We start from the raw sequence: 24,389 nt of genomic DNA on the forward strand, positions 1-24,389 counted from the left end.
TCAACGTGGCCCTGGAATCTGTCACAACGGAACGAGTGGGCGTTCTTTCACGGACTCCCACAGACCCAAGGCAATTTTTGAATTTTTTTAGGTTTGGCACGTGCTACGAGGTCGTACCTTTGATACAACATCCAGTGCTGGGACCTCCACAGCAAGCCATTTCCACAGCGCTGCAAACCAAATCCAGGATGCCCTCAGAAACCGGCAAAGACTGCCACTCACGTTTCACTACTGCCTAGTACTGAATCCTACCTGACTTCTTGACACGACTCAAACTTGCCAAAGTCACTAAATCAACGTCAACTACAATAATCAAGCCACATATCTGCAACGTCACGAGGGTGCTGGCAAAAGTCCTGCTGCACGGCGGCGGGCTTTGCCCGCCGCCGTGCAGCCCAATACGTGGTTTTTTAACGTGATTTTTTGGACTTTTTTGGACTTGGGGCAAAATTCTGCACACTTTCGCGTGTTTCCATAATACGACAAGTTGCGCACGGTCTGCTCACATTCAAATACAGTGCTGCCAACAAATGACAGCATCCAACAAAAAAATCTTTCCTTGCAAGGGCACATTTTCGGCCATAACTCTTGAACGGCTGGTCAGATAGGGACACAGTTTTCAGAGAATTTGCAGCTATTCATGCTCTTTCAACTGACGTAGCACTCAATATGAATTTACAAATTCCATTTTTCAGCGAATTTTTGGGTGATGTGCCCCCTTAAGGGGGCACATCACCCAAAAATTTCATATGGCATTCAATTGACCGTAACTTTGGTGTTTCTCAGTGGATTTGAGTGAAATTTTGACCACACACTCCTGCCACTATGCTGGCCCTCAGGACATGATTTACAAGTTCTTGCGTCTCACTGACAGGCTTTCCAGGCCGGAAAAACTCAAATTTCCGGCATAGTGCTACGGTGTGCGAGCCACCCAGGAGCCAAACAAATGCATTTACATTTTTTTCACATTTTCGTGCCCATTCTGTCCGTGCGCGGGACCCAAACCTAAAACAAGTCCAGAAGCAGCCATGGGTGGTGGGGTAGGGCCCCTCAACGTGGCCCTGGAATCTGTCACAACGGAACGAGTGGGCGTTCTTTCACGGACTCCCACAGACCCAAGGCAATTTTTGAATTTTTTTAGGTTTGGCACGTGCTACGAGGTCGTACCTTTGATACAACATCCAGTGCTGGGACCTCCACAGCAAGCCATTTCCACAGCGCTGCAAACCAAATCCAGGATGCCCTCAGAAACCGGCAAAGACTGCCACTCACGTTTCACTACTGCCTAGTACTGAATCCTACCTGACTTCTTGACACGACTCAAACTTGCCAAAGTCACTAAATCAACGTCAACTACAATAATCAAGCCACATATCTGCAACGTCACGAGGGTGCTGGCAAAAGTCCTGCTGCACGGCGGCGGGCTTTGCCCGCCGCCGTGCAGCCCAATACGTGGTTTTTTAACGTGATTTTTTGGACTTTTTTGGACTTGGGGCAAAATTCTGCACACTTTCGCGTGTTTCCATAATACGACAAGTTGCGCACGGTCTGCTCACATTCAAATACAGTGCTGCCAACAAATGACAGCATGCAACAAAAAAATCTTTCCTTGCAAGGGCACATTTTCGGCCATAACTCTTGAACGGCTGGTCAGATAGGGACACAGTTTTCAGAGAATTTGCAGCTATTCATGCTCTTTCAACTGACGTAGCACTCAATATGAATTTACAAATTCCATTTTTCAGCGAATTTTTGGGTGATGTGCCCCCTTAAGGGGGCACATCACCCAAAAATTTCATATGGCATTCAATTGACCGTAACTTTGGTGTTTCTCAGTGGATTTGAGTGAAATTTTGACCACACACTCCTGCCACTATGCTGGCCCTCAGGACATGATTTACAAGTTCTTGCGTCTCACTGACAGGCTTTCCAGGCCGGAAAAACTCAAATTTCCGGCATAGTGCTACGGTGTGCGAGCCACCCAGGAGCCAAACAAATGCATTTACATTTTTTTCACATTTTCGTGCCCATTCTGTCCGTGCGCGGGACCCAAACCTAAAACAAGTCCAGAAGCAGCCATGGGTGGTGGGGTAGGGCCCCTCAACGTGGCCCTGGAATCTGTCACAACGGAACGAGTGGGCGTTCTTTCACGGACTCCCACAGACCCAAGGCAATTTTTGAATTTTTTTAGGTTTGGCACGTGCTACGAGGTCGTACCTTTGATACAACATCCAGTGCTGGGACCTCCACAGCAAGCCATTTCCACAGCGCTGCAAACCAAATCCAGGATGCCCTCAGAAACCGGCAAAGACTGCCACTCACGTTTCACTACTGCCTAGTACTGAATCCTACCTGACTTCTTGACACGACTCAAACTTGCCAAAGTCACTAAATCAACGTCAACTACAATAATCAAGCCACATATCTGCAACGTCACGAGGGTGCTGGCAAAAGTCCTGCTGCACGGCGGCGGGCTTTGCCCGCCGCCGTGCAGCCCAATACGTGGTTTTTTAACGTGATTTTTTGGACTTTTTTGGACTTGGGGCAAAATTCTGCACACTTTCGCGTGTTTCCATAATACGACAAGTTGCGCACGGTCTGCTCACATTCAAATACAGTGCTGCCAACAAATGACAGCATGCAACAAAAAAATCTTTCCTTGCAAGGGCACATTTTCGGCCATAACTCTTGAACGGCTGGTCAGATAGGGACACAGTTTTCAGAGAATTTGCAGCTATTCATGCTCTTTCAACTGACGTAGCACTCAATATGAATTTACAAATTCCATTTTTCAGCGAATTTTTGGGTGATGTGCCCCCTTAAGGGGGCACATCACCCAAAAATTTCATATGGCATTCAATTGACCGTAACTTTGGTGTTTCTCAGTGGATTTGAGTGAAATTTTGACCACACACTCCTGCCACTATGCTGGCCCTCAGGACATGATTTACAAGTTCTTGCGTCTCACTGACAGGCTTTCCAGGCCGGAAAAACTCAAATTTCCGGCATAGTGCTACGGTGTGCGAGCCACCCAGGAGCCAAACAAATGCATTTACATTTTTTTCACATTTTCGTGCCCATTCTGTCCGTGCGCGGGACCCAAACCTAAAACAAGTCCAGAAGCAGCCATGGGTGGTGGGGTAGGGCCCCTCAACGTGGCCCTGGAATCTGTCACAACGGAACGAGTGGGCGTTCTTTCACGGACTCCCACAGACCCAAGGCAATTTTTGAATTTTTTTAGGTTTGGCACGTGCTACGAGGTCGTACCTTTGATACAACATCCAGTGCTGGGACCTCCACAGCAAGCCATTTCCACAGCGCTGCAAACCAAATCCAGGATGCCCTCAGAAACCGGCAAAGACTGCCACTCACGTTTCACTACTGCCTAGTACTGAATCCTACCTGACTTCTTGACACGACTCAAACTTGCCAAAGTCACTAAATCAACGTCAACTACAATAATCAAGCCACATATCTGCAACGTCACGAGGGTGCTGGCAAAAGTCCTGCTGCACGGCGGCGGGCTTTGCCCGCCGCCGTGCAGCCCAATACGTGGTTTTTTAACGTGATTTTTTGGACTTTTTTGGACTTGGGGCAAAATTCTGCACACTTTCGCGTGTTTCCATAATACGACAAGTTGCGCACGGTCTGCTCACATTCAAATACAGTGCTGCCAACAAATGACAGCATGCAACAAAAAAATCTTTCCTTGCAAGGGCACATTTTCGGCCATAACTCTTGAACGGCTGGTCAGATAGGGACACAGTTTTCAGAGAATTTGCAGCTATTCATGCTCTTTCAACTGACGTAGCACTCAATATGAATTTACAAATTCCATTTTTCAGCGAATTTTTGGGTGATGTGCCCCCTTAAGGGGGCACATCACCCAAAAATTTCATATGGCATTCAATTGACCGTAACTTTGGTGTTTCTCAGTGGATTTGAGTGAAATTTTGACCACACACTCCTGCCACTATGCTGGCCCTCAGGACATGATTTACAAGTTCTTGCGTCTCACTGACAGGCTTTCCAGGCCGGAAAAACTCAAATTTCCGGCATAGTGCTACGGTGTGCGAGCCACCCAGGAGCCAAACAAATGCATTTACATTTTTTTCACATTTTCGTGCCCATTCTGTCCGTGCGCGGGACCCAAACCTAAAACAAGTCCAGAAGCAGCCATGGGTGGTGGGGTAGGGCCCCTCAACGTGGCCCTGGAATCTGTCACAACGGAACGAGTGGGCGTTCTTTCACGGACTCCCACAGACCCAAGGCAATTTTTGAATTTTTTTAGGTTTGGCACGTGCTACGAGGTCGTACCTTTGATACAACATCCAGTGCTGGGACCTCCACAGCAAGCCATTTCCACAGCGCTGCAAACCAAATCCAGGATGCCCTCAGAAACCGGCAAAGACTGCCACTCACGTTTCACTACTGCCTAGTACTGAATCCTACCTGACTTCTTGACACGACTCAAACTTGCCAAAGTCACTAAATCAACGTCAACTACAATAATCAAGCCACATATCTGCAACGTCACGAGGGTGCTGGCAAAAGTCCTGCTGCACGGCGGCGGGCTTTGCCCGCCGCCGTGCAGCCCAATACGTGGTTTTTTAACGTGATTTTTTGGACTTTTTTGGACTTGGGGCAAAATTCTGCACACTTTCGCGTGTTTCCATAATACGACAAGTTGCGCACGGTCTGCTCACATTCAAATACAGTGCTGCCAACAAATGACAGCATGCAACAAAAAAATCTTTCCTTGCAAGGGCACATTTTCGGCCATAACTCTTGAACGGCTGGTCAGATAGGGACACAGTTTTCAGAGAATTTGCAGCTATTCATGCTCTTTCAACTGACGTAGCACTCAATATGAATTTACAAATTCCATTTTTCAGCGAATTTTTGGGTGATGTGCCCCCTTAAGGGGGCACATCACCCAAAAATTTCATATGGCATTCAATTGACCGTAACTTTGGTGTTTCTCAGTGGATTTGAGTGAAATTTTGACCACACACTCCTGCCACTATGCTGGCCCTCAGGACATGATTTACAAGTTCTTGCGTCTCACTGACAGGCTTTCCAGGCCGGAAAAACTCAAATTTCCGGCATAGTGCTACGGTGTGCGAGCCACCCAGGAGCCAAACAAATGCATTTACATTTTTTTCACATTTTCGTGCCCATTCTGTCCGTGCGCGGGACCCAAACCTAAAACAAGTCCAGAAGCAGCCATGGGTGGTGGGGTAGGGCCCCTCAACGTGGCCCTGGAATCTGTCACAACGGAACGAGTGGGCGTTCTTTCACGGACTCCCACAGACCCAAGGCAATTTTTGAATTTTTTTAGGTTTGGCACGTGCTACGAGGTCGTACCTTTGATACAACATCCAGTGCTGGGACCTCCACAGCAAGCCATTTCCACAGCGCTGCAAACCAAATCCAGGATGCCCTCAGAAACCGGCAAAGACTGCCACTCACGTTTCACTACTGCCTAGTACTGAATCCTACCTGACTTCTTGACACGACTCAAACTTGCCAAAGTCACTAAATCAACGTCAACTACAATAATCAAGCCACATATCTGCAACGTCACGAGGGTGCTGGCAAAAGTCCTGCTGCACGGCGGCGGGCTTTGCCCGCCGCCGTGCAGCCCAATACGTGGTTTTTTAACGTGATTTTTTGGACTTTTTTGGACTTGGGGCAAAATTCTGCACACTTTCGCGTGTTTCCATAATACGACAAGTTGCGCACGGTCTGCTCACATTCAAATACAGTGCTGCCAACAAATGACAGCATGCAACAAAAAAATCTTTCCTTGCAAGGGCACATTTTCGGCCATAACTCTTGAACGGCTGGTCAGATAGGGACACAGTTTTCAGAGAATTTGCAGCTATTCATGCTCTTTCAACTGACGTAGCACTCAATATGAATTTACAAATTCCATTTTTCAGCGAATTTTTGGGTGATGTGCCCCCTTAAGGGGGCACATCACCCAAAAATTTCATATGGCATTCAATTGACCGTAACTTTGGTGTTTCTCAGTGGATTTGAGTGAAATTTTGACCACACACTCCTGCCACTATGCTGGCCCTCAGGACATGATTTACAAGTTCTTGCGTCTCACTGACAGGCTTTCCAGGCCGGAAAAACTCAAATTTCCGGCATAGTGCTACGGTGTGCGAGCCACCCAGGAGCCAAACAAATGCATTTACATTTTTTTCACATTTTCGTGCCCATTCTGTCCGTGCGCGGGACCCAAACCTAAAACAAGTCCAGAAGCAGCCATGGGTGGTGGGGTAGGGCCCCTCAACGTGGCCCTGGAATCTGTCACAACGGAACGAGTGGGCGTTCTTTCACGGACTCCCACAGACCCAAGGCAATTTTTGAATTTTTTTAGGTTTGGCACGTGCTACGAGGTTGTACCTTTGATACAACATCCAGTGCTGGGACCTCCACAGCAAGCCATTTCCACAGCGCTGCAAACCAAATCCAGGATGCCCTCAGAAACCGGCAAAAACTGCCACTCACGTTTCACTACTGCCTAGTACTGAATCCTACCTGACTTCTTGACACGACTCAAACTTGCCAAAGTCACTAAATCAACGTCAACTACAATAATCAAGCCACATATCTGCAACGTCACGAGGGTGCTGGCAAAAGTCCTGCTGCACGGCGGCGGGCTTTGCCCGCCGCCGTGCAGCCCAATACGTGGTTTTTTAACGTGATTTTTTGGACTTTTTTGGACTTGGGGCAAAATTCTGCACACTTTCGCGTGTTTCCATAATACGACAAGTTGCGCACGGTCTGCTCACATTCAAATACAGTGCTGCCAACAAATGACAGCATGCAACAAAAAAATCTTTCCTTGCAAGGGCACATTTTCGGCCATAACTCTTGAACGGCTGGTCAGATAGGGACACAGTTTTCAGAGAATTTGCAGCTATTCATGCTCTTTCAACTGACGTAGCACTCAATATGAATTTACAAATTCCATTTTTCAGCGAATTTTTGGGTGATGTGCCCCCTTAAGGATCAGTTGTCTGAAGATTGCTATATGGCATGAAACTTTAAGTTACGACAATCAAGACGCGTGGTTTTTTCTGTGACTCGTGTGTTACTGCTCTGCTTCCGCATTGAGCACTCTATCGATCCGGAGGACTCCGCTATTTGTAACATAATCCTACATAACATAAACCTCGACATAACACACGCTACGGCGCGGTCGCCGGTCCCCGACGTGCGCACTCTCGATACAACATAAATTTACGTGCACGGTACGATCAAGCGGTAGCTAGCTGTAGCTAGGCAGTTTAGGCCAGTTTAGTCCAACATAACGTAAACCTCGGCATAACGCACCCTGTGGCGCGGTCCCCGACGTGCGCACTCTCGATACAACGTAGATTCACGTGCGCGGTACGATCAAGCTGTAGCCGTAGCTAGCCAGGCTATTGTGCATACATGTATATTCTGCGGCATTGATGGTATCTGATGTCGATGGTGGTATAGTAGTGTGTATATGTTTGCACGGTTAAACGCGCCTTGTAATACCCTTCATTTTGAGGTATATTTGTATTTTACACACGGTTTTCTACATAACATAACTCTCGATAAAACAAAATGTTTGCATGGTCCCAGAGATTACGTTATATGGGGAGTAGACCTGTATTGGAAGAGTGGTTGGTTTCATCATCCGGAGCACAAGCAAAAACACATGGCCTAATATCTTAACCCCCCCCCGACACGCACACACACACACACACGTGAACGCCCCTCCTCCTCACACACACACACAGAGACATACACACGGATACACTGTATATACATAATTATTTTCTCTGCTTTGGGCTAGATTTTGATGGGTGAATGGTGATCGTACACATACACATATTTGCTACAAAACGTACTACTGTATTCAATTCTATTTTCATCTTCTCCCACCCGCAGCACCATGTGCTCTAAGCCAACCAACATACCGGTACTGTGTTCTTCTCTTTCACAAACTGCCAAAACAAAGTGTCAGTAGCAGGGAATACAATACCGACAGTGATGATTCCCACCAGTTCACGACATTCTGTTAGCCATAGAAAAAGGCTCTCTCCTGGAAAGTTGCTCTAAAAAGGAAGATGAACATTGCGCTATATGGTATAAAAAAAAGAACATTAGATTTCAATATACAAGGTACTAAAAGTGAGGTCACAGTGTGTAAGCTGGTTAGTAAAAAGAGGGGGGGGGTGCGAGGGATTGCTATCATAAGGTTCCTAGTAATGCAGAGTAGTCAATCAATTGCCTTGTTGCACAATTGCCTAATCATTATAATCACACATTTAAGTAATCCTAGATAAAAAATGCTACGATTCTTACCTAATGCAAAACAACAACAACAACAACAACAACAACAACAACAACAACAACAACAACAACAACAACAACAACAACAACAACAACAACATCTCTTATTGGCCACTGGCTATAGTGAGAATAAAGATTTGAAACAACAACAACAACAACAACAACATCTCTTATTGGCCACTGGCTATAGTGAGAATAAAGATTTGAAACAACAACAACAACAACAACAACAACAACAACAACAACAACAACAACAACAACAACAACAACAACAACAACAACAACAACAACAACAACAATAACAACTCCCCACTGTACAAGTCCCTAGAATACTACAATGCCCTCCCTGCTAGCATTCGTGACGTCTCCTCCCGACCTGCTTTCAAACAAGAAATCTGCTCACTGCTGATTAACTCAATCTGCTCCTGCAGCGCTCACCCTCTCCCATACTTGTAAAGTTCAAAGTGATGTAAATCACTTTCCAACTGTTTAACCCACAATCTCACCTTCTCATAAATTTATCTCTTATTGGCGATGGTGCCATCGTGAGAATAAAGAATTCAAACAACAACAACAACAACAACAACAACAACAACAACAACAACAACAACAACAACAACAACAACAACAACAACAACAACAACAACAACAACAACAACAACAACAACAACAACAACAACAACAACAACAACAACAACAACAACAACAACAACAACAAACAACAGCCACGCTGTCTAAATCAGTACATCGACTTGTCTCTTGTTATATCCCGGCATAGTCTGGACTGGGAGTGTGCACAGCATGGATAGTTCATGTATGACAATTAGCTCGTTGTGTGGCGCTGTCCATAATGCCCTGGCAAGTCCAGAACTGCAAGCCCTGCTCACTTCCGCTGCACCTGGCCATACTCGGCTCCAATCGGCCATGGGCCTGTGTGTGCCAGTTTACCGTTCTGCAGCAGCTAGCAGGTCAGGGGCACTTTGCTTGCAGGGGTGCAGTGCTATGGTAACCTCCGTGTCATTCATCACGCCCAGCAGTTCCTGACGTCATGACGCAGATCATCCCCTACACCCTGTAACTGTGGAAAAGCAAAATTTCTGTTGATCCCCGCCTCACAGTCACACGATCTCTCTAGTACTCTACGCTGAAACTCTCATTCTCATTCTCCTCCTTGTTAGACACTACATACTGAAGATGGTCAGAGTGACCGAAACGTTGAGAAGAAAGAAGAATTGTTCAGCTGTGTGAAGAAGCAGTGCATCTGAGTGTTGACCAGTGTTGCCACAATACAAGTTGCTATAATGAAGCTGCGTGAAGCGTCGTTCCGAATTTATACTACAAGTGTTGTATCCTTATTCTCCCTATGGCCGTAGCCATCATCACATTCACTTTCATGTTATTGGGTTCTTGCCCGTTTGAAGTTGCGAATTCAAATAAATCATTACAAACAAACAAATAAAAGTCGACCTAGCGCCTATGACAGAAGGCCAGCCCGGAATTTCCACGGGTCGACGGAAGCCTTCATATCAATCAAGGATCAATGCGGTCATCCATCATGGTGTAGATCTACCTACTGTAGCTCGAGTGGTAAACCCCACGACTCTTTATATCCAGGCTATCATGCACACCTTTCAGCTTTATTTTATATTTTTATTAGTTATTGAAGGATTTCCCAAAGACAGTCACATATAGCCCAAATTTAAATGAAGGGAGTTCCGTTAGTTGATCTTCACTTACCGTATTATCTCTAATATAAGCACAGTCTCCAATAATAGCACGTCTCCAATAATAGAACACCTTGGGGCGGCATTCAAAAAATAAAGTGCTCAGTCTCCATTATAGGCACACTGTGTAAATTCATTATCTGTACCGGCAAAAAAAACCCTGAAATGTGTGTGTCATACATGAATTTGGCATGGCAACATGCCTCTGAAATGAGGTTGAAATAATAGTCTGTGGGCCAAGTGACAAAAATGTGAATTCTCGTTCCGAGTATGAGGGCACCGCAATTTTTTTGGCCCAGTCGATAGATGGACTGGCATACATTGAAAACCCGTTTGTTGTCATTCCTGAATTTGTCCAAGGGTTGCACGGCGAGTGAAATACAAATCAGCACCGGTTGCCATGGTAACCAGAACCTAAAATTGGATTTTCTGGCTAATTACAATGTTTTTGGTATTATTATTTTTTCCACAGGGTCATCTATCCAGAGTGCCTCCTTCCCAGATTCAAGTGGAAAGAGAAAAATATGATATAACATGAAAAATAAAGAAAAACTAAATGCCCAATACGTCCATATTGTTCATGTACACAGACGTGTGCAAGAAGACCGCGTGTGTCGAACAGAATACTGTAACTACTTCGAAACATCATTCGAGTCATTGTATACCATTTCATCTGATCATAATAGGACTGGCTGTGGCATGCAGGTACTGTACATTGCAGAATACTATGTCTGATCTAAGAATATCTCAGACCGTTCAATACAAAAATGGTGTACATTATACAGATATAAGGCAGAATACACAGCCGCATTTATGCATTGCATAGTTATTATATGGGTTGCAGAATAATCTGAAAGTCCAGAGAAAGGATCACAACACTGTGACCATCAGCACAGGTCACTGACAGACCAGACCTGAAGGACCGCGTGACCCCAGAAGACTACGTTTGTTGCAGCTGTGTACGAGGGAGACTTCGTCATCATAACACTGACTTATACTGCAGGATTAGCCATACGGAATATGTTTCATGTTGCCAAAAAAGGTCGACCTGTAGAGAATAATCAGGTCACAGAAAATACACAATTCAAATTCCAATGATCACCCAACGTGTGGACAGAACTAGTTCGTCCTTAGTGGACTCATCAGCGCAGCACAGAGGAAATGAGGCCGAAGCCGATGGCAATGAAAAATAATCGCAATGATCATTCCCGTGCATTTTTATATCTCCCACATTGATTTTAGTCCACATGTGATATTGATACTGAACACTGGGCAAACATCAGAAGGACTTGAATTGGGCATGATGTACAGTCACGTACATGTTCATGATTGTACAATGTGCATCACTGAACTCTAATGAACACTCAATCTTCAATCACATTATACATACCTGTCAGGATGGGCATTCTTTTTCTTATTCATCCTCGTCTTCACTGAGTTCTGCAGTTACTTGAAGCTCCAGTGGTTGCCCATTCTCACACTCCTGGCCCGAGTGAGAGCACTTGCAAGCATCCGTGCAATTGAGGTGCTGTCTCCGGCAGGAGCAATGTCCGTGCTTGCAGCCTGTCGTGCAACCGCATGAAACAAATTCCATCAGGCTCGATGGTGCTGGTGCCAAGCTGAGCCAGTCCACTTCCAAACCACCGCCAGAATCAATGGTCCACCCTTGACCAGGGCTATGCGGTGGTGGGACATCCGCGGAAGCTTCCAGAGCACGGTGCCAGATACTGGCCTGGTAATTTGCTCTTGCAGCATGCTTGCGCAGCGCATCTTGGCAAGGAGGAAGAGAGCTGGATTGCGTCGAGCGAGAGCAGAACATCTGGTATCGCACTTCGTTGATAGATGTGGCGGTGTTGAAGCCGTATATACCGCAAGTGAACTGCTCGATGCAAGCGAAAATGTCAGCTGGCAGTGCGTCAAATGATGCACTGAGTGCTGCCATAGCCTTTCGAGCCAGCTCGCCTTTTGGGGTTTGCTTGGTGATCAGCTGAAATACTAGCTTCTTCCCTCTGCCACTGAAGGCACTGGTTGTGTCACAACCTGTATAGGCATGCATCCCCACCATGGCTTCGCAAACAGGGGCACTAAGCTCTCGTGTAATTCCTGTAGCATTGTTTATGGTAGTTAACCTCGCGCGCAAATATTCCAGAGACGGATTGACCAATTGCAACTTGGACCTTTTCGTCTTTTCTGACGTTTACTGCGTATAACATGTACATGTACATAACAGCTTCGCTGCAGCGTGTGCGTATTCACACCTGCTTGTGGACTGGACTACAATTCTTCCGGCCAGGTTGCTGGCGTCTCTCCTTCCCACAAAATATGCAGCCCTTCATGCCTGGAGCTACGACGGGCGCGGCTAGTGCGGCGCGCGTGCTGGGGCGGCGCTTGGCTTCTGGCTCTATCGACTCCGGCACAGACAGTCCTTCCGAATAGCTAGATGAGGGGTACTCTGCCTTCGTCGGAGGGTTATATTCGTTATTTTCTGGTAACATTTTCTGTGGAAGCCTCCGTTTTCAGGCCAAACATCACTACGACATAACTCCCTGAGCTCAGCTTAATTTTCTACGGCAACAGCTTCACTAGTGCATATTTCACACACCTTCTTCCACGTTGTCTGGGTGAAGGGCTTCACCTCCTCACCGCACTCCGGAACGTGAATGAGACACTTTAAACTCATCACGACGCTTACTTCTAGTGCTACTTGACCACAGACATACTAGTATACACTGAAACCAAAAAACCAATCTCGAAATGAAAGTTCAAACTGAGAAGGAAGATGCCAAGTATAGTGGGTGCACGCCTGCACTGCAGTGCAGAGAGTTAGAATTGTGGGTCCGGGTGCACGCCTGCAGCGAGTGTGCAGTGTACCAGATCGTACCAGATCACGACTTGACATGACAGGTAACACTGAATTCGTGTACTTTCGTCTATTCTGCAGATCTGGTGGCATAATCACATTTCACAGCACCACACACAACGCGCATGCACTGATGAATGCATACAAAACAATGGCCGCCGAGAGAGAAATTTTCAACATGGAAAAGCCGATTTTTGGATACCTTTCAGAAAGTTGTCAGAGTGACAACAACCGGAATCCTGCTCAGTAAGGTATCTAGAAGAGACGTGGCCAATAAAATTGCGGTGCCCAAAAGTCGGAACGAGATTTTTCTAGGAGGCCTTTTTTCAGGTTTGGCCCACGGACTATAATGGAACAGTCTACTTTGCGCCAGAACCGGCTCGGTCCCTACTACTGTCTCCAATAAAGGAACGTCTCCATTAATAGCATGGGCCGCGGGGCGGAGGTACTGTGGTACATTGAAACAATAAAGGACCGTGCTTATATTAGAGATAATACAGTAGCCCATCTAGGATGCTCTAGTCTAGAGTCCAGGCCCTGTTTGGCCAAGTAGAGTACAAACAACCGGGACTGAGGCGGATCAGTACAGTGATGACCTGCACATGCATGCTCGAAGTTGCAAATGTATTTTCTGCTCGGCCTACAAGCACTGCGCTGCTGCATATACATTCGCATCCGTCCGTGGGTCCCTCCCCATACACACTGGATCGACATCATCCGGGAGGATTTGAAATCTATCGACCTTACCATCAACCATTGCAGGCTCTCTCTCCTCCGCTCAAGATCGTAAAGTGGGCTTAGGTTTTGGTCAAAGACCATGGCTGAAGCGGCACATGTCCGCCTGCCAGCACAAGGGAGTCATCAAAATACATGTCCATGTAATACCATTCCCAGTGGCGTAGAGAAACATGCAGTCTAGACAGGAACACTGATTACCAGCGGTTAAACGCCGATCCAAGTCTGGAACATTTTGCATACTTCGAAGTACTAGAAGTAGATCGGCTAGGCAACTGAAAGCAGTAGTAGTAGTAGTCCTGTACTCTTTGGCAGTCTGCATGACAGCTGGCGGCTCGTTCATGCCTCTCCGTTTAATAGTAAACTCTACTACATGTACATGTATAAGCTTTCCTCATCGCTGCAATTATTAATTTTGAAATAATTTGGTAAACCATACGCAACTCTCCTAACCTCTTCGTACAATCAAGTAGACGACAATGACAGACGTACTAGCTACTGGGAGAGCACAGGACGTCAGTTCTACATCATCTGACTCTGAGAGTAGAGAAAGGAGTGTGTGTGTGTTGGGTGCACTAGTACAATGTAGTTTGCATACATGTACTTATGCATGATGCATGTACACTCATTCATTCATTCATCGCTTATTTCGATGCGACCTAGGAACATTCTCAGTCTTCTTAATTCTCCGCTGTAATGGTGGTGCAGTAGAAGACCTGCTGACATAGTCGTGGTCCGTGATACAGTGAAGTAAAGAGTAGCGCAACACCGACACAGACACAGACACCGGTACAGTGCGAATAGGATTCTAGCAGTGAGTACTACTTTGTAGCTATGTTTTCCAGCCAATCCCGACATGAAGACGTAGTGCTCTTTAGACGTATGCTGATGACGGTGGTCAGTATATTATGCACACTAGTTTTCCAGGTAACGCCAGTGCGGACATTCAGCTGGAATGATCCTCCGGGACCGCAGTTTACAGCGGAGCAGAAACAAGAGCAAATCCAGAAGGGAAAGAGCGTTGTGGCGGACGTTATGGACAGTTTCGTGAAGAATGCCAGCAGTCACATCATTGCACCGGGTAACTATCGATGGTTACTACCTGATGATCCCACCGCGTTCCAGGTCTCGTTCCAGAACATGACTCGGCCTGCTGATAACCCATTCACCATCGTTGCCACGGGCGTGACTTTCTGGATTTCACCGATGGCGCCAACCCAGACCCTACATGCTAGCTTTGGCGTGCAATTCCTCAACTGCTCACATATTCATGTTGTAGGTCTGACGTTGGATGGAGATCCTAGGGGCGTCATCGAGGGGAAAGTTGTGCAAGTAGACATTGAGCAGAACAGGATACGGCTATCTCTAACCAATGGCTCCTACCCGTTTCAGCCATTCATCGCCGATCCCGCGGCACACAATTTTCTCCGCTTTCTGCCATACAAGTTCAACGGCGATTTCATGGGACCCCTGTACGCCTTTCAGCATCTTGATGACATTTATTTCAGTCATTTGAGTGAGCTGGACTCGCAGGGAATGTTCTGGGCGACGCTACGGACCCCTCGCCTTCTCACTATCACAAACACGACCCGGTGGAAGGCTGCGTATGGTAACTGGGGCGTCATCGAGCCAAAGGACGGCATTAGCATTCTAGTGACTCGTGCAAAGGTTCTTGAGCTAGAGAATTCCGCGGCAATGGTGTTCGATGGCCTGACGAACTATATGGCCAAGGGATCGCTTCACTTGACTGTAGGTGACGGGGGGCACTCGTTTCAGAACACGCTTTTCTCACGCCGGCCCAGCACCAATCAACTGTACGGCGGTGATGGTGTGATGGTGAACGCTGTTCGGCGTGGTCCGGTATTCGACAACTTCACGGTGGTGACTTCCAGCGATGACATCATCAACTTCCACAGCTACTGGGGATACGTTAATAGCGTTCACGACGATGTTGTCGTCTTCGAGCGATCCTCGTTTAACCTTCGGTCCACTGCTGTGCTCCGACCAGGAGACGAAGCAGTATTTTACAACAACAAAACATTCGAGAAGCTTGGCAAACTTGTATTCGAGGAGAGGCTGGACGTCAACATAATTCGTTTCAATGACTCCACAGCAGCATTCGCCAACTCAATTGCTTTCTTTCCACAGTGGGCGTGTGAGAATTGGGCAATGAGAAACTCCAAATTTCTAGATTGCTACCAGCGGGTCTTGATCCAAGCTGGTTCCGGTGAGTTCGTCAACAACCGAATGGAAGGCGTCGGCTCGGCCATCATGATACGTAGCACGCCAGCTTCCCACAACGAAGGCGGAGTCCCCGGCAATATCCTGATAGCTAACAACACAATCGTGGATACAGCCACAGCTCCATATCGGGATCAAACCATGTCTTCACCTATTCACATCGGTGTTATGTACGAACCTAAACTACCCATTTACGACCGTATCCACATCATCAACAACACCATCATACGGCCCGGTGACACTGGTATCAACATGTGGACAGCTTCTCGGTCACTGATAATCGATAACAGCATTGTTGATCCACACTACATCACGTCTATCGCGGACCCCAACGACGGTCACGCTCAAGGTATCTTTGTTGCCATGAGCCAGGGTATTACTGTCAGCGGTAACAACATACATGACTCCCATCATGTGTGCATTGCAGACAACAGAACTGGTAGCGCTGTTCTTGGACTAGGAGAAAACAATGCTAACATTACATTCAATGGCAAACATGTTTGTTGCTGACAGTGCCAATGGCCCACTAAAGTACAATGTCATGTACATAGATAGCATAACATTACAATCAAGTACAATGCAACCCATCGTTTTAAAACACGATCGGCGCCAAAGATTTTCCCCTTGTTTATATCAGAATTTTGTGTCTGCTGTCCAGTGTGAGGCACGGCACTGGTATTCTGGTCTGCATTTTCCTTTGTATTCACCCACATATTGTCTAAGGCGTGTTCGTTTTACGTGGGTTTTAATGTAGACTGTATTTGGTAATCAAGTCTGACGTTTGCGGTAGCTGCCTTGCAACGACATGACTGGAGTCTTTGTGCCAGACACAACGGTACAATCTTGTAGATTTACATGTTGTAAACACAAATTTCTTTTTTACAGGAGATACCCACACAGGCTGTGAGTCAAACCTGGTAAAGTAACAGTTACAGGAAAAGAAAGAAAGCAAAAACCTGGTAGAAATCACATGGAAACGAGTTATGAAGCAACTATCCACGACTGCAACAAGATAATAAGCAGCCAGAAAGTGCGATAGGGCACACAACTGACATGTTACTGAGACATTCAACGACCTGAGGCCTAGCTCGCACACACCTCCAGTGCGCAAACCAACGTTGTGACGTCGTGTGTAACTATTAAATTTTGTTATCGTAGTCAACTCGTCCACAATACTGTCATGCATGAGGAGTACCGTTAGATATTGGCTTCCGGTTTTGCACAATTCGTTTTCGCAAAGATTCTCCCTTACCTTATCTCTGATATTGCTGACCCACCCAAGTTGGGTGGTGTGTTGCTTTGCTGCTTCGAATTGTAGTTAGACCGCATTGTCCTGTTATTAAACTGGTCCCGTCATGGTCCTGTACCAATCGGCATTCTTTGTTGCCGTGGGACTTAGCTTGTGCACATTTTCGCTGCGCTCACCTTCCCCTCATTGGTCCTACCATAACCTTGAACCTTTCAAGCTGGAAGGCTGTTGGTTTGCGCACTGGAGGTGTGTGAGAGCTAGGTCTCAGGTCGTTGAATGTCTCAGTAACATGTCAGTTTCGTGCCCTGTTATCGCACTTTCTGGCTGCTTATTGTCTTGTTACAGTCGTGGATAGTTGCTTCATACCTCGTTTCCATGTGGTTTCTTCTATTTTAATTATACTCATTGGTTCAGTATCCGAGTTAAAAACCGGGTAGTTGATAGTACAACAGGAAGAAAAGGTAAAATGGCTGTGAACACAGTCTAATGCCGAGCCAGACGAGCCTCGGCCTGGACGAGGTCGACAGGCGCTAGGTCGAAGTGACGACGACGACGAGCGGAGCGTGATCCTCGGACACACCGGATGGCAGACCTAGTAAGAGAGAAAGCCGAGCAGCAACGCATTCAACAAACGACATACAAAAGTACATTCAGGTGAACCTCAAGTCAGTCGACTTCCTTGGTACCATGATGAACGTAAACACCGGCAAGTATCGACGGCGAGGGGAGCTCAACGGCCGACGACTATACCACCAGTCCAATTAACCACCCACCGTTGATCATTCCAAACTTGCCCTTTTCCATCAGTCGCCCACTAGCCGACATTTCAGCGGCTCGGGCGGCATTCCAGGAGTCGGGATCCACGTGACATCACCAACCTCGTCTACAGGGAGCACCGTCCTTCTCACCACAGTGTCATGGTGGTGACAGCAACTGATGTCAGCTGACGAGCTGAGAGAAGAACGCCATGGGTAGAAGCTGGAGAAATAAGAAAGGAGTAGAAAAAAGAAGAAAAAAGAGCAAACACAACAGAAAAATGATGGAAAATGCTACAAGGTTAAAAGGACTACTAGTATCAAGAGCTTTTCTGCTTTGTTGGTGAATTTTGCCCGTAAAAGAGGCCTTGTGGCTTGTGCTAGGAGGGGAAAAATAGTACAGTGTAAAAGACTACACGAAGAGACAGTGTAGGTCATGGTATTAGATAAACCTTGTTTTAGTTCACACATGTTGGTGGTTTGACAGCATGAAACAAGGTGGAGGACACCGCGTTCAGAAACAGTGACGTTTCTACAACCATCCACGCCCACGGTTGGTAGAGCCCCGGTCCGTTGGGACCATCTGAGTCTATAACAAAAACTCCCCTAGCATAATTGATGAGGGTCTGACCGGTTTTAACACACATACGGTTCAGATGGTCCCAACGGATCTGGACTCTACCAACCGTGGATGGCTGTAGAAAGGTCACTGTTTCCGAACACGGTGTCCTCCACCTTGTTTCATGCTGTCAAACCAACAACAAGTGTATTATTATTATGTAGGTCATGTACATGTACAGTACATGTACATGTACATGTAGCAGATAGATCTACTTGAAGTACATGTACCATAATTATCTACATTTTTTCGGGGTAACGGCCTCTTTTACGGGCAAGATAAAGTCATGTAGATGTGAAAAAATAGAGATACATAATTATGTACCATGAAAAGTAAAAATTTAATATAATTTAAAAAAAACTCCAAGAAATCCCCCCCCCCCCCCTAATGCCCTAAGCCCTACTACAGACTACAGTACAGACTCAGTACATTTTTACAGTACTAATACTACTAACTACTAAGTAGATCTACTAAGTAGACCCAGGTGCTCGAAGTCCGTACATGGTATCCTAAGTTCGTACGCCCATAATTTCATGTTCTGTTATTGTATTCGACTCAAATATTTTATGGAGGGGACAGTGTGGTATGTTCTCCTCGCGTACCAATTTTCAGGGATCTACGATAAACAGAAGCCCCATACCACGCGACTGGGTTTTCGAGTGTCGTTACGAAATACAAATTGGGTTACATTTCATGCAAAAATCAACTCTGCCAAGACCGATTTCGAACGGACACAGCGTCAAACAGACCTTCACTCAATCATCAAGAGCCAGCTTAGAGCTGACAATGGCCAGAGGAGAAGAATTTACAGAGAACCACCAATCCTTGCAGAAAGGTTGACACTCCTGGCATCTCCACCACTGTTTTCCCGCGGTTTTCACAGCGCAGCTGCTTCTCTGGGCCACTAAAAACAGCTTGCATTTCGGCAACAAACCACGCTTTTGCAAGAAATACTAGTGGAGGCACATGCCAAACATATCCCTTCGGTGCTTTCGTCGTAACCGAGGGATTGCAAGTTAGCAATTAGCAGAAATATGTGTGTATTTCGAGTCACCTCTGATCAGTACGGACTTAGAGTACCCTCTGCGACACCAAAATTTGATATGAAAAATCAGCGAACTCCAGAGAAACAGATCGGATCGAAAGATGGCCTGGTTCAATCGAGCCTGGCCTCAGAACAAACTTGGACGAGATACCTTCCATCCACGAGCAGGATTCTGGCAAGTGATCATTGCTAGTGTGAGTTTCAGCTCGGCAAACACACACTGTAAAAGTGTACGGACTTCGAGCACCTGGGTCTACTATGTACATGTTCGTACTAGCGATAGCATGATGGTTTTTGTTTGAAATGTTTTTACCTGCTGTCATCTCGGCTAGCTCTGCAAGTCTGCATGCAGTGGGTTCGCAATGACTATTCAGACCGGGAACTAGTATTTCTGTATCATTGCCTCTGTCCCGCCAGGACTGCACCCCTGGCATGGACATTCTGGTAGATATAGGATGGAAGAAAGCGAACTTGTGGATAATTGCTTGCGCAAACTGCATGCACATCTGAGCAAAATAAACCAAGATTTCTGCAACGCCCCAGCAGTTGCTGCGTCCGGATCCGATCCCGGAAGACCTATCACACTGCAAGTTATTAGCGAGCGTGATGCTCTACGCTTGACTTTCCCGAGACGGCATGGACAGTCGCATCCACTCGGAACCCAGAAGTCGAGCAGTGCCGTCACAGTATTTTCTGAAAAGAGAGACAATGTGGAAGGAGGAGAAGAGATTTTCACGGAGAATATGGGGACGTTCCTCTTTCCTACCGATAGCCCGCACGCTACGGACACCTGCTTAGTTCTTGGATCTGCAGGTCAAGGGAAAACTACATTGTGTAGGCAAGTGATAAGGGACATCATGGAGGCACCGGTAGGACCAACGAGTATCATCTTCTACATAGACTGCTCTGATGTGGATCGTATCATGACAATGGATTTGCGGATTTTGCTTGGACTGAATCATCCGGATTTAGGATTTGGCAGCGAGGAGCAGGATCTTACTCTACAACACTTTTACCTGTCTGTTTTCGCACAGAAAGGACAACGGCAATTTGGCGATGTTTTGGTGGTATTTGATGGCATTGAAAAAGCACCTGCGGATGCATTTGGTCTTGCGTTTTCTTTGTTGATCAGCCATCCTGGCTGTGAATTGGGTGCTAATAAACTTAATATCCTGGTCACTGCATGTCCATGCGCGCCATTGTATGACTTTGTCCCAATGCTCAAGCAGCGCTACCGTCTCCGTCGGCTGACAGATAATCAGCTGAGAGAGGCTTGCTATCTGCAGCTCGGCACTGAACGTGGAAAGCAGTGTATGAAACAGCTCTTACAGCTTGCTCTTCTACCATTGAAAGAAGCAATCTGTGAGTATGTGTCCCTACGATCTTTCGTCTTTTCAGAATTCTCTCTGACAAGCTCTGTCTTATCCAGTTTCGCCGTTTTCTTCAACCAACATCTCTGCTCGGGAGTGGATAGTCTTGAGGAAGCTTGCGGTAAGAAGTTTGGCAACCTGTGTCTCACTGAGATTATGTTCAGCCATATGTTCGGCGGCCGGATGTTTGCAACCGGGGATGTTATCAGCGTTCAGACAGCCCTGCTCTACAATGTTGAAGCCGCTGTGTGCGAGAATGATCCCGCCGGTGATTTGAGCGCTATGAATGCCATGGATTTCGTGTCTGCCATGCAAACCCTCTCCGTGTTATGCTTGGAGAAATACCCCAGTGACGTGGCAGTGTTTTCCTCGACACTGCTCTCGGAACAACAACGGTTTCTATGTAAGAAAGTTGGGTTGATTGTAGATAGTTTGTCCCCGATGCTTATGGCTATCGCGAATCCGATGGTGCAAGAGTGGCTGGCTTCCAAAGCCGTCGCTACATCCCATCATTTGCCCGTTCTTATTTCTGCCATAAGCAGCAGCAAAAGACTAGGCAGCACCTTTTGGAGGCTTGTATTCGGAGCATTGAAGCCTGTCGATCTCGAGACGGCCATGGTGGCAGTTCAACGCACGGTTACTAACGCTTGTGACCGCGAGAGCAGGAATGTGCAGTTGTCACTCATGCACGGCCTGCTGGAGAATGTACGGACCTTCCTGGCAGATCCACGTACTGTTGTCGGCAACCGAGACCGCAACAACGTTGTCGACGTTGGTGCATACGTATCAATAGCCAACATGCTATCAGCGAATGGCGTTGACATGGAAGGAGTGAACATTGATCCAGAAGATATCATGGCCCTTTTCACAGTTCTGCAGTTTGCTGATCACGTGACTGCTCTGAATGTCTCCCGCTGTAACTTGTCCAGCGCACATTCACGAGTGCTGAAACAAGTTCTGGACAAGTCAGTAGAAGTGAATCTATCCGGAAATCGTCTCAGTGGAGTGCTCCTGGAAAACATTGGCACCGCGCTTTCCACATCGACACAGCCATATCCACAGATTGTGAGTATGAGAGAGTCATCACTTACCGGCGGTGCAAAAGACGGTGCTGCGCTTGCCAAGTGTGTAGAGCACTGCAGTGTTACAGAGCTATACTTGACAGGCTCTGGGCTGGGCAATGTCGGACTGGCGTCCTTCGTTGCCAGTCTAACACCATGCGACCATCTCACCAGTCTCTCCCTTGCAAACTGCAATCTTCAGTCCAGTTGTGGCTCCAACCTAGCCACACTTCTTGCCAAGTTGCCATGTTTGGAATCACTTTGGCTGCATGATAATGCCTTGTGTGACGAGGACGTCACTTGTATGCTGACAGCACTCGCCCATCATTCTGCTATTCAGAATCTATTCCTGGAAAACAACCAGCTCACCAACAATCTGGCAGCAGACATCATTGACTGTTTCGAATCAAGACGCAATAGTTCGGCGGACATCACTGATGAACACGACGGCATGGCATGCGATGCAATCATGGCCGAGTCTATGATCTACCTGAATGGAAATGACGTCACTGTCCACCTGCTCGACCAACTTGCTGCCTCTGGTTACTGTGGTGATGACAGCGTTGACATTGGTAGCCATTTATTCACCAGAACATTGATTCACGTCGTCTCGGCTCAGCAACTAGTTGAGGAGCACGATGGTGAGCTACAGGGTATGATGCACGACTTTACCATGTCTTCTCTTGGACACATCCTCAGCAGCAGCAACAGCAGCAGCGGCGGCACGGACATAACAACTCTGGATATTGAAGGCTGCAGAATTACCAACAATGGTGTTATGGCGATTTCTTCAGCTGGCCTTTCGGCAAACACTACTCTGTCGTACATCAGTGTCTATGGCAACAAGATACAGAGTTTGGGTGCCGCTCTGTTGCTACAAGCACTGTCACCGCCAACACGTGTATCGGCAACACTGCGGGCATTGGATCTGGGATGCAATCCCATCTTCAAAGAACCCACCGGTAATGCATCGTATCACCTGTTGCTGGAAGCATTGGCTCTCTGTCGACAGCTGCGCTTCTTGTCCCTCAGCGACACAGGCATGACGGATGAGATCGGCATCGCCATTCTGCAATGCTTCAAGACGCACGCACACATTGGCTGGCTGGATATGTCCTGCAACAGGCTTGGCGACGGCGCAATGCATGCGCTAGCTGATGCCAAGGACGTCAACAGCAGCTTAAAGCTGATCGCTTTGGAGAACAACCATATCAGTGACGCTGGCCTCGAGTGTCTTATCGTATCGGACAACATCATGGCTATGGATGGAGTGCACCTGTACGCTAATGTTTGCTCAACTAATGCCGCGGCTATGCCACCGCCGTTATTCAACACCCAATTGCCGTACAATACTTCCACCGTTCTCCAGTTCGTTTGCCAGTCATGTGATCCAATTGCTCATCCATAGCCGCTGCAGTGCAGCGTGTATACGTGAGTTGAGCAGGAAATGGAATGAAGGATTGAAATTCTTGAGTCACTAGTCTAACACATTGAGAAACAGTATAGCATGTGCTACAGTGCTTGCGACGACGAGCATGGTTATGCCAATGAAGGCATCATGATGGCAATGGAGAGCACAGTGCCCCAGCAAAGAGGACAGGCTGACGGCAAAGAATACAAAATAATTCCACGAACAGCACAGTCTGCCAATAGTGTTCAGCAGATCTTGCCAATTATGTGACTTCGGTCACCCGCGCTGCTTGAACTATCACAGAGTTATTTTCTTTGACTGTAACACTTCTTGTATTGACTACTTTCCAGGTATTGGATTGATGTGGGACTCAACGCCACCGTTGATACTTATACAGTGTACCAATATGACCCTGCGGGTATGGTGTAGATGCCACTCTGCCACATTTCCTTTACATTAAATTTTGATTGACTATCGGATCTGCCATAGCTACTATGCTCTTTACAGTCTTCCATTCTACCTTATGCAATGTAGATGGTGACACAACTGCAACAAGAAATGGTCTTAGATACAGCCTGCGAGCAGGCATTTGCAAAATAAAATTTATAAACCCTTTCCTGATGACATCGATGCAGCTAATGGGATCAAGTTTCGGTCTTTGACCACTTTGCTGGTGGGCTAATCTACTCACCTCCCGCCGCTCCAGGAGCTGCATCTGCGCCTTTGATCTTTGCATAGTGGTGCAGGGTGGTGCATGGTGGTGCATGGTGGTGCATGATGGTGCAGGTTGGTGCATGGTGGTGCATGGTGGTGCAGGGTGGTGCATGGTGGTGCAGGGTGGCGTTCCTACGGATGCTGAAAACTCAGTCTAACTGAGTCACATGTGAACCGTGACATTTTCCTTTTCTTTTCTGATGATAATAATCTTCCTCGTAATGACCATTTGTGCTTTTCAATTTCTTTTTTCTCTTCTTCC

At 46.9% G+C, this 24,389-nt stretch overlaps 1 protein-coding gene across 1 annotated transcript; it reads left to right on the top strand.

The window, feature by feature from the left end:
* Positions 1–19,900: 19,900 nt before the first annotated feature.
* LOC135830357 (uncharacterized) lies at positions 19,901–24,178 on the top strand. Its single transcript, XM_065342621.1, has one exon. It carries the CDS (start codon positions 20,027–20,029, stop codon positions 23,408–23,410), a length of 3,384 nt encoding a protein of 1,127 aa, XP_065198693.1. The 5' UTR covers positions 19,901–20,026; the 3' UTR covers positions 23,411–24,178.
* The last annotated feature ends 211 nt before the right edge of the window (positions 24,179–24,389 follow it).

The sequence above is a fragment of the Sycon ciliatum genome, unplaced genomic scaffold (genome assembly GCF_964019385.1).
Source record: "Sycon ciliatum unplaced genomic scaffold, ocSycCili1.1 SCAFFOLD_1120, whole genome shotgun sequence".
NCBI classification, from domain to species: domain Eukaryota; kingdom Metazoa; phylum Porifera; class Calcarea; order Leucosolenida; family Sycettidae; genus Sycon; species Sycon ciliatum.